The following is a 15,102-nucleotide window of genomic DNA, read 5'->3' as shown; positions in this document are numbered from 1 at the left end:
TGACAATACAACGGAGCCTGCACATCCATCAAGGGAAGGCAAAATGTGGGAGGAGAACCCATGTGCAAACTTGTACTGCTTCTGCAGGTGAGACAAGGAGGACTCAAAACCCGGTTGAGCACCACAATGCTGTTGAATCCACTATTACTGAAGGTGAGAGAGAGGAGCCCTAGTAGCCTTCCCCGAAGGAAGTGCAACACCAGCAGCACGAACATGCCTCACTGCAAGCAACACGTGCTGAGCCTGCAAGCAGCCAATCCACAAGAGCACCACCAAAAGAGAAGCCAATCCGCCAGGACAAAGTCAGGTGGTCAAAAGCCAGTGACAAAGAGGCATGGAGATCCTTTGAACAGAAGCTACACCCAATCCTCCAGAACTCGCTAAACGGCAGCACAACAGCCAAAATCAATGTCTTTAGGAACATAATCTATGAAGAAGGCAGGCAGAGGTTTGGGGAAATGCCCAAGGTGCTGATCACCCCCAAGCAGTAAGGAAGGAGAGAAAGAGAAATCCTTAAGTGGGTGAAGGAAAGACGACTTCTCCGGAAAGCATGGAGGAAGGCACGTGACAATACAACGGAGCCTGCACATCCATCAAGGGAAGGCAAAATGTGGGAGGAGAACCCATGTGCAAACTAGAAACATGTGCGAGCGAAGGAGGGTCTCAAAGCTCTCTGGGACCAGCTAAGATCCAGGATTACCAACCTCAGGAGAGCAGAGTGGATTTGCAAACGCAGGAGCAGAAAGGAGCAAGCATGCACTAGCTTCTTCTGAGACCCCTTCAAGTACACCCAAGACCTGCTTGAAGAGGAGAAGTCTGGGAAGCTCAAAACCACCCCACAGGAACTAGAGAACCACATCAGGGAACAGCTTGGCAACAGCAATAAGAATATCCCCCTTGGCTCACCAGGGTATGTTCCCTGCCCTCCGGAACCTGCCTTCAAATTCGATACTACACCTCCCAAGTAGACAGAAATCAAGCAGGTGCTGAGAAAAGCAAGATCTGCATCAGCACCTGGACCAAACGGCGTACCCTACAAGGTATATAAGAACTGCCCCATGGTGTTGAAGTGACTGTGGAAGCTAATGAGAGCTGCCTGGGAAACTAAGTCTATCCCATCGGCATGGTGTAGAGCTGTAACCACCTTCATTCCCAAAGAGAAAAACTTCCATAACAACACCCAATTTCGAGGCATTGCCCTGCTTAACATGGAAAGGAGGATTTTCTTCACAGTGGTGGCTAGACGCATGACAACTACATCGATACCAGCTGCCAGAAGGCAGGGGTCCCAGGATTTCCTGGCTGTGACGAACACTGCCATGATCTGGGAACAAATTCAGACAGCCAAAGGCAAGAAGCTAGACCTCCATGTAGTCTGGCTGGACCTGGCAAATACGTCCCGCGCCAGCTCATCACCTACACGCTCAATTTTTTCCACATGCCTACCTGCATCCAAGATATAGTTTCTGCCTACTTCAACAACTTCTACGCTTTCTTCACAACCCAGGAAATAACAACTGATTGGCAGCAGCTCGAGAAAGGCATAGCGATGGGTTGTTCAATCTCACCCATCCTGTTTACAGCTGCCTTCGAAGTCATCTTCACTGGTGCAAGACAGATGGCCCAAGAAGTTAGAGCCGAAATAGGACAGTATCTTCCAGCCATGAGAAGCTACATGGATGATGTTACAATACTCCTACAAACAGCTGCTTGTAGAACTCGACTGTTGATGAGACCTGAGGAGCTCCTCAGCTGGGCGAGGATGAAAATCAAACCAGCTAAGTCTCAAAGCCTGTCCATTCGGAAAGGATCCAGGAATGACAACATCGTCTTCTCTGTCAATGGAGAGAAGATCCCACTGTTGGCAGAGCAGCCAGTGTGAAGCCTTGGGAGGCTATACACTGCTGAGCTCTCAGACAAGCACATGGCTCACTCCGTCATGTCACAACTCTCAGAAGGCCTGGTGAAGCTAGACCAAAGCCGCCTGCCAGGAAAATTCAAGACCTGGTGCTATCAATTCACCCTTTACTATCATCTGATGTGGCTGCTGAAGTTGAGTGAGACCTCTGCAACAACAATACAGAGGATGGACCTGAAAGCAAACAACTACATCTGCAAGTGGCTAGGTCTACCTCAGTGCCTCTCCAGTGCTGCCCTGTTTGAAAAGAACACACTCCAGTTACCACTGAAGTCACTCAATCTGGGCTACAAGCTGGTAAATGTGAGGCTCGTGTTTGAGCTAAGAGACTCACCTGATTCAGTTGTGCAACAAGCCAAGGCATCAGTGCAAACAGGGCACAAATGGAGGGCTGAACAAGCAGTGGACCAGGCTGTCAGCCAACTACAACACTGGGAAATAGTTGGGCGGTTACAGCAGGGCAAGGCAGGGCTGGGGTGGGGACCAGCCCCCAAGATGTGGTCCAAAGCCATGAAAAAGGAGAGAAAAGAGCTGGTGGTCTCAGAAGTCACCAGAATGGAGGATGAAGAACTAAGGATCAGAGCTGTGAGCCAGCGTCAGCAAGGAAGGTGGACAAACTGGGAGACAGTTACCAACAGAGTCGTAAAGTGGGCCAACATGTGGAATATCCCTCAAGCAAGACTGAGCTTCCTCATCAGGTCCACCTATGACATCCTCCCAAGCCCCCAGAATTTGGACCTCTGGTATGGCTCAGAAACCTGCTGCAGCCTTTGTGATGCACAAAATCCAAGCTTGCAGCACATCCTCACTGGCTGCAAAACAGCTCTGACCCAGGGCCAATACAGATGGCGCCACGACCAAGTGCTCTGGAAACTGGCAGAGGTGTCTGAGGAATGCAGGCTCAAATCCAACAGAGCCAGCCCATCATTCTCCAAACCTTGGATAGGTTTCGTTAAACAAGGATCGGAAGCAAGAAACATCAGCCAGAGGGAGTGGTCCACCTTGAAATCCGGATACAAGTGGCAGATGAAGGTTGACCTCGACCAGCAGCTCAAGTTCCCTCCCAAAATAGTTATTACTTCCCTACAGCCAGATATCATTCTGTGGTCCACCTCTGCTAAGACGGTAATCTTGGCAGAACTCACAGTACCATGGGAAGAAATGATGGAGGCAGCCTTCGAAAGAAAAAAGAAGTACAGCGAGCTTGCTGTAGCTTGTACAGAAGCAGGGTGGAAGGTATGTACCTACCCTGTCGAAGTCAGGTGCAGAGGCTTTGTTGGAAAATTCACTCAGCAGCCACTGAAGACCCTTGGAGTCACCGGGTCCAAGTAGAAGAAGACCCTCAGGGAACTGGCTGAGGAGGCAGAGAAAGGGAGCTTCTGGCTCTGGCTCAGAAGAAGAGACCCAAAGTGGGGGAACCAAGGATCTTAGGGCCAGCCACAGGGACCGGTAGGGAGACGTCCCTATCGCTGCCCCACCACCTAGAGATGTTCTGGGTTCAAAGGGGCGAAACATCTGTGAAGGGTGGCTCCCAGCTGATGACCCTGTGGCTGGCCCACTGGCACCAGCAGAGGTGCAACAGGCAGAAATGCCCTGCAGGTAACACTTGTGCTTCCAACTAAGTTTTACAAGGAGCAGTGCAAAACAAAAGATGGAAGAAAGCAAACAACTCAGCAAACAAAGAAAAAGGAATGAGAAAAAGACGTATGTAGAATAAGACAGCAATAAAATAAAGACGCACAGAGAGAAACAGAAGAATGAAATACAAAAAGAAGTAGAGTGTTTAGCATGCTCATACTCTTGCACTCCTCTGTCTTTGCTGTTTTATCTCCATATTTCCATCAGAAAAAGAGATACAGAAAGAATAAAGCAAGAAAGACAAAAAACAAAGAGAAAGACAAGAACAGAAAAAAGAAAGAAACCATCCTCATCCTCCTGCATTCCTCTTTTTACTGATTTATCTCCATCACTCTCTCCATCTCTTTCCACATCCAGCTCCTGGTGAGGGCCTCATTCGTTTCTCCACTTATTAACAAACCACACACACACACATACACACACCTCTCTTTATTCACACCAGAGAAGGTTTCATTCATTTACCGTTTTTCACCATCCATGTCATTCTCTCTCTGTCTCACACACACACACACACACACACACACACACACACACACACTGGTATCCAACCCAAACACATGGTCTTTCATTCAGTAACATTTTAAGTGCTTTCTTCAACACCATTGTGAACTTGTCAAAGCAAAGCCTCTCATCACACACACACACACACGCAGACACAAATCTCTGTTTCTTAGCATCTTCCAGCCTGCTATCCATATGAACAAAGCCAAATGTTTTAATCTACAGCCTTTACAACTCACTTCCACCAATCAGACTTGCTTCTACCCCTCCATCCCACCAATCAGACTCGCTTCCACCCCACCGTTCCACCAATCAGACTGGCTTCCACCCCACTGTTCCACCAATTAGACTCATTTCCACCCCACTGTCCCAGCAACCAGACTCGCTTCCACCCCACTGTCCCACCAATCAGACTCGCTTCCACCCCACTGTCCCAGCAACCAGACTCGCTTCCACACCACCAATCAGATTCACTTACACCCCACTGTCTCAGCAATCAGACTTGCTTCCACTCCACTGTCCCACCAATCAGACTCGCTTCCACTCCACTAATCAGATTCGCTTCCACACCACCATCCCAGCAATCAGACTCACTTCCACACCACCGTCCCACCAATCAGACTCACTTCTACCCCACCAATCAGACTCGCTTCTACCCCACCACCCCACCAATCAGACTCGCTTCTACCCCACCAATCAGACTCGCTTCCACCCCTCTACTCCACTAATCAGACTCGCTTCCACCCCATTGTCCCACCAATCAGACTCGCTTCCACCCCACCAATCAGATTCGCTTCCACACCACTGTCCCAGCAATCAGACTTGCTTCCACACCACCGTCCCACCAATCAGACTCGCTTCCACACCACGTCCCACCAATCAGACTCGCTTCTACCCCACCAGTCAGACTCGCTTCCACCCCACCAATCAGACTCGCTTCCACCCCACCACCCCACCAATCAGACTCGCTTCCACCCCACTGTCCCACCAATCAGACTCGCTTCCACCCCACCAATCAGATTCGCTTCCACCCCACTGTCCCAGCAAGCAGACTCGCTTCCACACCACCGTTCCACCAGACTCACTTCCACACCACCAATCAGATTCACTTACACCCCACTGTCCCAGCAATCAGACTTGCTTCCACACCACCGTTCCACCAATCAGACTCGCTTCCACCCCACCAATCAGATTCGCTTCCACACCACTGTCCCAGCAATCAGACTCGCGTCCACACCACCATCCCACCAATCAGACTCGCTTCTACCCCACCAATCAGACTCGCTTCCACCCCACCAATCAGACTCGCTTCCACCCCACCAATCAGACTCGCTTCTACCCCACCAATCAGACTCGCTTCCACCCCACCAATCAGACTCACTTCCACCCCTCTACTCCACTAATCAGACTCACTTCCACCCCTCTACTCCACTAATCAGATTCGCTTCCACACCACTGTCCCAGCAATCAGACTCGCTTCCACACCACTGTCCCACCAATCAGACTCGCTTCCACCCCACCAATCAGACTCACTTCCACCCCACCAATCAGACTCGCTTCTACCCCACCAATCAGACTCGCTTCCACACCACCGTCCCACCAATCAGATTCGCTTCCACCCCACCGTCCCAGCAATCAGACTTGCTTCCACACTACCGTTCCACCAATTAGACTCACTTCTACCCCACCAATCAGACTCGCTTCCACACCACCATTCCAGCAATCAGACTCGCTTCCACACCACTGTCCCAGCAATCAGACTTGCTTCCACCCCACCAATCAGACTCGCTTCTACCCCACCACCCAACCAATCAGACTCGCTTCCACCAATCAGACTCGCTTCCACCCTACTAGTCAGTTTACTGCAAACTCAACATCCCACCAATCAGATACACCTCTATTTCACTCATCAAACCTCGACACAAACACTCAGCCTCACGAATCAGACTCCCTCAGCCTCACTAACACACCGAGACTCATTCTGCCTCACCAATCGGACTCGTTCAGCTTCAATATTCAGACTCACTCTGCCTCACTGGTGCTGTCAGACTCCGCCTTGTGAGTCCATTCGACATCAGAATTCATTTATAAATAAACGTTACTGAAATAATCTGAACTGCAATGTGGAAATGTTACTGGATACCTTGAATTTCCCTCTGGGATTAATAAAGTATCTATCTTATTCATTTAACGCTGATCATTCTCTTATATTGAGCTGAACTCCATGATACTTTCCCCATCCTCAGTTTTGATTTCCAGCTGTGTACATCATCTGGATAGGTAGCAAATGTCATTTCAGATCGAGTCAGACATTTTCCGAAATGAAATCATTTCACTGTGCCATGACATGGTGAGATTTACTGCTTTCCTCTTCACATGTGCAACCCATCAACCTCAGCCCACTTAGTTCCTCAGTGACTGGAACGGACACTGATGGAACCAGCAGCCGGCTCTGTGGAGATCACCTGCAGGTGGAATAGTGATCAGAGAGCGAGTGGATGCTCCCTAAAGAAATTAAACAGAGGAAGTCCCACAGATAAATCAGTTTCCTGGAATTCCGAACACGCCTGAATTCCTCAGTAATGAACACGACGTTCAAAACGTTACAGTCAGCACCAGCAGTGGAGCATCTTCACCACATCTGCACTTTAGATGACCTTGAGATTGGGATTACATTCCACCCACACCACGCCATGAGGGAGGGAGAGAGGGAGGGAAGGAAGGAAAGAAAGAAAAAGATTTACTAATTACAGTTTTTCAATGCCATTTTAATTAAATCAGCCATACTCGTATTTCAGGCTGAGGTTAAGTTATTTAGCTTGTTGAGTTCACCCACCCTCATCTGGCTCGTTAGTGTTACTGTAAGAAGTTCATCGCTTCAGAACATGATGTTTTAATAGCTGCAGCTAGCAGGAGAAAGTGGCTTAGCGTAAACAGCGAGCTGGTTATTCCGTTTCTCGATAAAATAAGCATGATGAAGCTACATGTACAGCAGCAGATAAATATTACCTCCATCAGAAGGTCACATGACTAAGTCACATGACCAAGTCTCACAACATAAAAGGTCACTCAAGTCCTCTCAGTTGGAGTTCTCCACTGCGATCTCGTACAGATCCTTACGTTTCCAAACCCAAGCCAATCAACAGACACTCAGAATGAGTCTGAACGCGAGGTCAGGATGTGAGGACAGAACACGAGGACAGGATGCCAAATGTTCGTAATGAGTCTGAACGCGAGGACAATAAAAACCTGTCAGTGATACACAGTCCATCAGCCTGCACCTCGTTTACGGACTTCCGTACACACTTTCATCTCTGTCTGTTTTTCTATTCTTCATTATCCTCTATTTACTCTGAACGCCTCGCTCACATCCTCTCGCCTCTTCCTTTCATCTTCATTCTCTGCTCTCTCACATTCCATCCTACCTCACTTCTTTTCTTTTTTCTGTCATATTTATTCATTTTTTTTCTCTTTTGCTTCTTTTCTTGTCTCTCTGGATAAGAGACAGAGTCGATACAAACACAAAAGAGTAGAGAGAGAGAGAGAGAGAGAGAGAGAGAGAAAGAAAGAAAGACAGGAAACTCCCAGCCCTCCGTCTTGCTGTACATGGGGTGGAAAGGGAAAGGTCAGGGACACCCTTAACCCTGAGAGACGCAGTGCATGATGGGAAATGTGGTTAGTGAGGGTCACTGGGTCACTTGTTAACCTGATAATCGTTCCCATGGAAACCGCACACATCCTTCACTGAGTATAAACACACTGTCTGTACACAACACCACGTCTCCCTCTCTCTCTCTCTCTGTCTCTCACCCTCTCTCTATTTCACCTTCTCTCTCACACACACACACACACACACACACACACACACACACACACACACGTCTCTTGCCCTGCCCAACCTCACACCTTCACACCTCATAATTACCCGCAGGTCGAAGGCTGGGCAGCAGTGTTGAATTCGATATTCTGGGAAAGTAATTTTTACACACACACACACACACACACACACACACACACAGACTGACAGAGGGGCTCTGCTCCCCTCTTCACCCCCTCTCTCTAGGCGCCCTACTCATGCTAAGTGGTGACACGGTTACGCTCAATTTGTCCCATTCACACTCACAGTGGGGCCGAGTGTCTCAGCACGAGAGAGAGAGAACAAGTGAGACAGCTCATTTCTTCCACTGTCTCTCACTCCTCTCTCTCCCTTCTTCCCTCCCTTGTTCCTTCCCCCCATATCCCCCAGAGACGGAATGACACAGAAGCAGAAAGACGAGTGCAGAGTAACGAGTGTGCTATCAGTCCGGAAGAGGGAAGACAGGATGAGAGAAGGATGGAGACAGAGCTGGAATGAATGAGTGAAACAGGAGGAGGAGTGTGTGCTGATCCCGATAGGCCAAGTGACACAAAACCCCCTGAGGCAACCCTGTGTGTGTGTGTGTGTGTGTGTGTGTGTGTGTGTGTGTGTGTGTGTGTGTGTGTGTGTGCCCGCCCCCTGTAAGTGCAGCACCTGTTCCCTGGACACAGAGGCTCCACCAATTGTACCGAGTGTTGCGTTTGATACAGAAGCACATTCAGGAAGGACAAGACACACACACACACTATGGTGCCCTGGTAATTACGTAGAGGCCGAGGTTGCCAGAATGAACAGTCGGAGGTTACCCGAGCTCTGTGTGTGTCAAGGAAGTCTCTTACACTTACACACACACACACACACACACACACACACACACACACACACACAAGCAGTTCAGAGAGGATTAGTGTTTTTCACTTGATGGTCATCATTCGCTGGGAAAAAAATAAAACCAACCAGAGTGTCTTGCGCACACGCACACACTTTAAATGTCCTGAAATTTATAAAATATTTACATCTTATTATGGTGTTGAAAATGTCACCGGTAACTGAAAACATCCAAGAGCCAATCCAGGATCCTCTTCTTGGACTTCTCAAGTGCCTTCAACACCATCCAGCCCCTTATGCTTCAGGACAAACTGAACAGGATGTGAGTGGACCCCGCCTGGTTACCTGGATCTCCAGCTACCTCACCGACAGGCCGCAATACGTCAGGCTGAAGGACATCATGTCTGACACCATGATTAGCAGCACCAGAGCACCCCAGGGCACGGTGCTGGCCCCTCTTCTCTTCACCCTGAACACCGCCAATTTCTGCTACAACTCGGAGTCGTGTCACATTCAGAAGTTCGCCGATGACACAGCCATAGTGGGGTGTATCAGGGACGAGAGAGAGGAGGAGTATAGGAGCCTGGTGAGGGACTTTGCCATTTGGTGCAACAGGAACCATCTGCAGCTCAACACCTTGAAGACCAAGGAGCTGGTCATTGACTTTGGGAGGTCCAGACCAAGGTCACAACCAGTTCTGACCAAGGGAGTCGAGGTGGAGGCTGTGGATTCCTACAAGTACCTCGGGCTGTGGCTGGACAGCAAGCTGGACTGGACTTGCAACACCAACCACCTGTACAGGAAGGGACAGAGCAGGCTATACTTCCTGAGGAGGCTGCGGTCCTTTAACATCTGCAGGAAACTCCTGTGGATGTTCTATCAGTCTGTGGTCGCCAGTGTCCTGTTTTACACCGTGGTGTGCTGGGGGGGGCAGCACATCCAAGAAGGACACATCCAGGCTGGACAAACTGATCAGGCGGGCCGGCTCTGTGGTCGGCATGAAGCTGGACTCTCTGGTGACGGTGGCAGAGAAGAGGACTATGGACAAACTATTGAACATCATGGACGATGCCAGTCACCCTCTGCACACCGTCATCAGCAACCAGAGGAGCCTGTTCAGTGACAGAATGCTCCTTTCCAAGTGCAGGACGAACAGACTCAAAAACTCCTTTGTCCCTCACGCCATCAGACTGTACAACTCCTCTCTGGGGGCGAGGAGGGGTAACAGGAGGACAGAGGACGGGAAGGAGCAGTAGGCTAGCCTGACAAAAAGCAATACTGGACAATGTGCAATATAAATGTGCAGTACCTCTCCTGCTGGACTTTTTTATTTTTCTTTTTTGTATATGTACAAACCCAATTCCAAAAAAGTTGGGACAAAGTACAAATTGTAAATAAAAATGGAACGCAATAATTTACAAATCTCAAAAACTGATATTGTATTCACAATAGAACATAGACAACATATCAAATGTCGAAAGTGAGACATTTTGAAATTTCATGCCAAATATTGGCTCATTTGAAATTTCATGACAGCAACACATCTCAAAAAAGTTGGGACAGGGGCAATAAGAGGCTGGAAAAGTTAAAGGTACAAAAAAGGAACAGCTGGAGGACCAAATTGCAACTCATTAGGTCAACTGGCAATAGGTCATTAACATGACTGGGTATAAAAAGAGCATCTTGGAGTGGCAGCGGCTCTCAGAAGTAAAGATGGGAAGAGGATCACCAATCCCCCTAATTCTGCGCCGACAAATAGTGGAGCAATATCAGAAAGGAGTTCGACAGTGTAAAATTGCAAAGAGTTTGAACATATCATCATCTACAGTGCATAATATCATCAAAAGATTCAGAGAATCTGGAAGAATCTCTGTGCGTAAGGGTCAAGGCCGGAAAACCATACTGGGTGCCCGTGATCTTCGGGCCCTTAGACAGCACTGCATCACATACAGGCATGCTTCTGTATTGGAAATCACAAAATGGGCTCAGGAATATTTCCAAAGAACATTATCTGTGAACACAATTCACCGTGCCATCTGCCGTTGCCAGCTAAAACTCTATAGTTCAAAGAAGAAGCCGTATCTAAACATGATCCAGAAGCGCAGACGTCTTCTCTGGGCCAAGGCTCATTTAAAATGGACTGTGGCAAAGTGGAAAACTGTTCTGTGGTCAGACGAATCAAAATGTGAAGTTCTTTATGGAAATCAGGGACGCCGTGTCATTCGGACTAAAGAGGAGAAGGACGACCCAAGTTGTTATCGGCGCTCAGTTCAGAAGCCTGCATCTCTGATGGTATGGGGTTGCATTAGTGCGTGTGGCATGGGCAACTTACACATCTGGAAAGACACCATCAATGCTGAAAGGTATATCCAGGTTCTAGAGCAACATATGCTCCCATCCAGACGACGTCTCTTTCAGTGAAGACCTTGCATTTCCCAACATGACAATGCCAAACCACATACTGCATCAATTACAGCATCATGGCTGTGTAGAAGAAGGGTCCGGGTACTGAACTGGCCAGCCTGCAGTCCAGATCTTTCACCCATAGAAAACATTTGGCGCATCATAAAACGGAAGATACGACAAAAAAGACCTAAGACAGTTGAGCAACTAGAATCCTACATTAGACAAGAATGGGTTAACATTCCTATCCCTAAACTTGAGCAACTTGTCTCCTCAGTCCCCAGACGTTTACAGACTGTTGTAAAGAGAAAAGGGGATGTCTCACAGTGGGAAACATGGCCTTGTCCCAACTTTTTTGAGATGTGTTGTTGTCATGAAATTTAAAATCACCTAATTTTTCTCTTTAAATGATACATTTTCCCAGTTTAAACATTTGATATGTCATCTATGTTCTATTCTGAATAAAATATGGAATTTTGAAACTTCCACATCATTGCATTCTGTTTTTATTTACAATTTGTACTTTGTCCCAACTTTTTTGGAATTGGGGTTGTAAATACTTAATTTATCTAGAAGTTTTCTCTATTTTCTATTCTCTGTTTATCCTGTAATGATGCTACTGGAATTTTAATTTCCCTGAGGGAACCTGCCCAAAGGGATCAATAAAGTTCTATCTCATCTAATCGAATCCAATCGCAATCAGGTGAAGGGGGTGGGGCTTATACTGGCTGAATTTGCATATTCATAGGATTCGGATTTCTCCATCAGGGTAATAGTGTAGAAAGTGTTTACAACTGGTTTGAGACGTGTCTGATCTCTAATGTTCACGTCTTTATTTTTGCGCGAATGTAGGTGTCAATGACAAGAAATACAAGTCCGTCCCACTCAGAATCATCTGATGTAAATTTCCACCTTAAGCCCTGCCCACTTCTTCACTGATGCCACACTGATATGCTGACATAGTGATGAGTCTTTCAGGCTGAGTAACACAGCCTCGTCTCTGACACACAGTGATCATAAAACCTCCGAGAGGAAGAGTTCAGTATCATGGGAATATCGTACAGCTGGAGAAAACACACACACATACCAAATGAGTCAACACAGGAACCAAACAACATGAGCTAGAAATGACGCAGTGTGTGTGTGTGTGTGTGTGTGTGTGTGTGTGTGTGTGTGTGTGAGTGAGAGAGAGATACTCTTGAGTCTCCTTTTATCTCATTTCCTTCTCTCCCATCTTTTCCTCCTTTTCCTCTCCTCTTCTTTCTTCTCTTCCATTTCTCTCCCTTTTTTAATCTCTCTTCCTTTCTCCTCCTTACTTTTTAACTTCCTCCCATTTCTGTCCCTCTTTCTTTCTTTCTTTCTTTCTTTCTTTCTTTATCCTTTCCTCCCTCTATCAGTCATGTTTCTCCTCTTTTTCTGCCATCTCTCCTTCTCTCCTTGCCTCCTTTTCTCTCCGTCTGACCCCAGGGAGACTTTGCTTTCGTTGCTGGCTCTCTTTCCAGTCCACAAACCTCAACGAACGACAAAAGGACGCTTCAGTGGAGATTTGAAACAGGGCCGAAACCCAACATACACACACACACACACACACACACACGCCTGAAAGAACACAGAGCCTTAAATTGGCAAACACAAGATTTTTTTTTCAGTTGTGTGTAAGTGGTGGTGTGTGTGTGTGTGTGAGAGAGAGAGAGAGAGAGAGAGAGAGAGAGAGAGAGAGAGAGAGAGAGAGCACATCATGGGACAGGTGTGTGTGTGTGTGTGTGTGTGTGTGTGTGTGTGTGTGTTAACAAGTGAACAGACAGAATAAGTGTGTGTGTTCCTTGTGACATCATGGCAACAAATGTGCACAGACACTTTAAAACAAACTCAATACATTAACAGCCAAATCTCTCTCTCTCTCTCTCTCACACACACACACACACACACACACACACAAGTTCAGGAAAACACCGCATAACTCATTTCTGATTACTTGTTTTCCTTTTTTTTTTGAAAGAGAAATATGTTCAGTATGAAATTCATGTTTGATAAGACCAAAAAGTATTTCTCTCCCTCTCACAGATGTTTGATTAATACTAGAACAGCTTTGAGTTCAATTTTAGCATCATTACATGAACACACTGATCAATGACACAAATTACTGAATTAACACACACTCAGCGCTAATTACATCACCACAGTACTGAATACTGACTGCCTCTAAAGCACTGAATTAACACATGCAGTACTGAATTAATACTCTATTAAAATAGCACATTAAGTACTGAATTTACACTGTAATGAATTAGCACATGAAATACTGAATTTACACTGTAATAAATTAATGCACTGAGTACTGAATTAACACAATAAGTGCTGAATTAACACAGTTCTGGATTAATAGAGTGAAATGAACAGCCAGCGCTGTACTGAATTAAATCCCTCAGTGAATGAAGCTGCAGTGCTGAATCAACACAACACTGACATAACACAGTATTTAACTCACAATTACATCCTGCCATGTGTGTATTAGATTTATCACCTAGCACTGTATTTAATGACGTCACTCCGCGGAGTTAAGTACTGAACTGACACGGTGTTTAATCAGCACCCCGCGCTGTGTTTGGGTTTCACTGAAGCACCCCGAGTCCTGAATGAACCTCGCAGTCTACTGAGCACACACCGTGGTACTGAATGAAAGCAAGACGGAACTGAACTGAAGACAGTCATAGTGCTGAATTCATGCTGCGTTAAATCAGCAGAGAGTGCTGAATTAAAGCCTTCACGTTATTTAATTCGCATGTTTATCCTCATTAGTACTGAAATGAGTGCTGAATTCGGACCCTCAGCCGGGAGGGACTGAATCCTCGCGCGCGCTGTTCCGATCCATGCAGACCCAGCAGTGCGGACGCGACCGGGCGCGGGGTTCATTCAGCACTTTATACCGGGGCAAGCATGCACGCGCGCGCACTCACCGTTTCTCCGTCCGCACGCGCGCTCCTCAAGTCTCGAGCTCAGCACGAGGACGCCAAATAAATCCACAGAGTGGCGGAGGAGTGTGGGAGGAGAGGAGGGAGAGGAGGAAGATGTGGAAGGGAAGGAAAGTCAAAGCTCCTGTTGTCTCGCGCACCTGTCCAAGTGCGGGTCGGATAGCGCGCGCCGCCGCCGGGCCATGCTGGCTGGAGACAACTGTCACGCGCGCCGCTTGTCCCGTTTGTCCGCTTGCTTGGCGCGCGCGCACACACACACACACACACACACACACACACACACACACACACACGTCAAAACACAAAAACACACACACACAGCAGCAGCAGCAGCACCTGTCCCGGGAGAAACACACACTCTCACTTACACACACACACACTCTCACACACACACACTTACACACACTCTCACACACACACACTTACACGCACACTCTCACTTTTACACTTACACACACTTACACACACACACACACTTACACACACTTACACACACACACACTGCTCCCCGTGTGATGGTGCTGTGCATGTGGCGCTCGCGCGTCTCTGAGTCCTCCAGCAGCAGCAGCGCCTCTTTAAAACAATATCGGGTTGCCAGATTGGGAGCGTTCACACACGGTTGCCAGTTACAATATAACAACTAGTACACACAATATAGCACCTTTCTGAGTGTCAGGGGCTCCGAACAAACGTCACACTGGACCAGATCCTAGTAAAAATCTTGCAATCTGTGTGTCCGACTGTTATAAGAATGAAGATCGTCTAACTATAGACCTGCGATTAAAACACAACAACTACAGTCTTCGGACGTGAACGATCAGTCCGTCCCGTGCCAGGACCTGGTCTTCCTAGGCAGTCTCCCGTCCTGGTACTAACCATGTCTGTAGTGGCCATTTGTCCAGAAAAACAAAATAAACAAAACATAATCAAAAGGCAGGCGGCACGGTGGTGTAGTGGTTAGCACTGTCGCCTCACAGCAAGAAGGT

The 15,102-nt window shown here is 47.5% G+C and overlaps 1 protein-coding gene across 6 annotated transcripts in view; it reads right to left on the bottom strand.

Annotated features, from left to right (window-relative positions):
• The window catches only part of sema6bb (sema domain, transmembrane domain (TM), and cytoplasmic domain, (semaphorin) 6Bb), a 247,084-nt gene extending 232,433 nt beyond the window's left edge, over nucleotides 1-14,651 (bottom strand). For 2 of the 6 annotated variants that reach the window (XM_060932577.1, XM_060932570.1), the window contains exon 1: nucleotides 14,607-14,651. In XM_060932577.1, the coding sequence (XP_060788560.1) occupies nucleotides 14,607-14,645 (39 nt within the window). In that variant the 5' untranslated portion in view covers nucleotides 14,646-14,651. Of the gene's footprint in view, nucleotides 1-14,101 lie in introns of all 6 variants that reach the window. The other 4 variants (XM_060932572.1, XM_060932571.1, XM_060932573.1 and 1 more) reach the window with 2 other exon arrangements.
• Between the last annotated feature and the right edge of the window lie 451 nt (nucleotides 14,652-15,102).

Source organism: Neoarius graeffei, chromosome 10, assembly GCF_027579695.1.
Source record: "Neoarius graeffei isolate fNeoGra1 chromosome 10, fNeoGra1.pri, whole genome shotgun sequence".
Lineage (NCBI taxonomy): Eukaryota > Metazoa > Chordata > Actinopteri > Siluriformes > Ariidae > Neoarius > Neoarius graeffei.
Note: the sequence above shows the minus strand (reverse complement) of the source record. Positions and strands in the feature narration are given on the sequence as shown.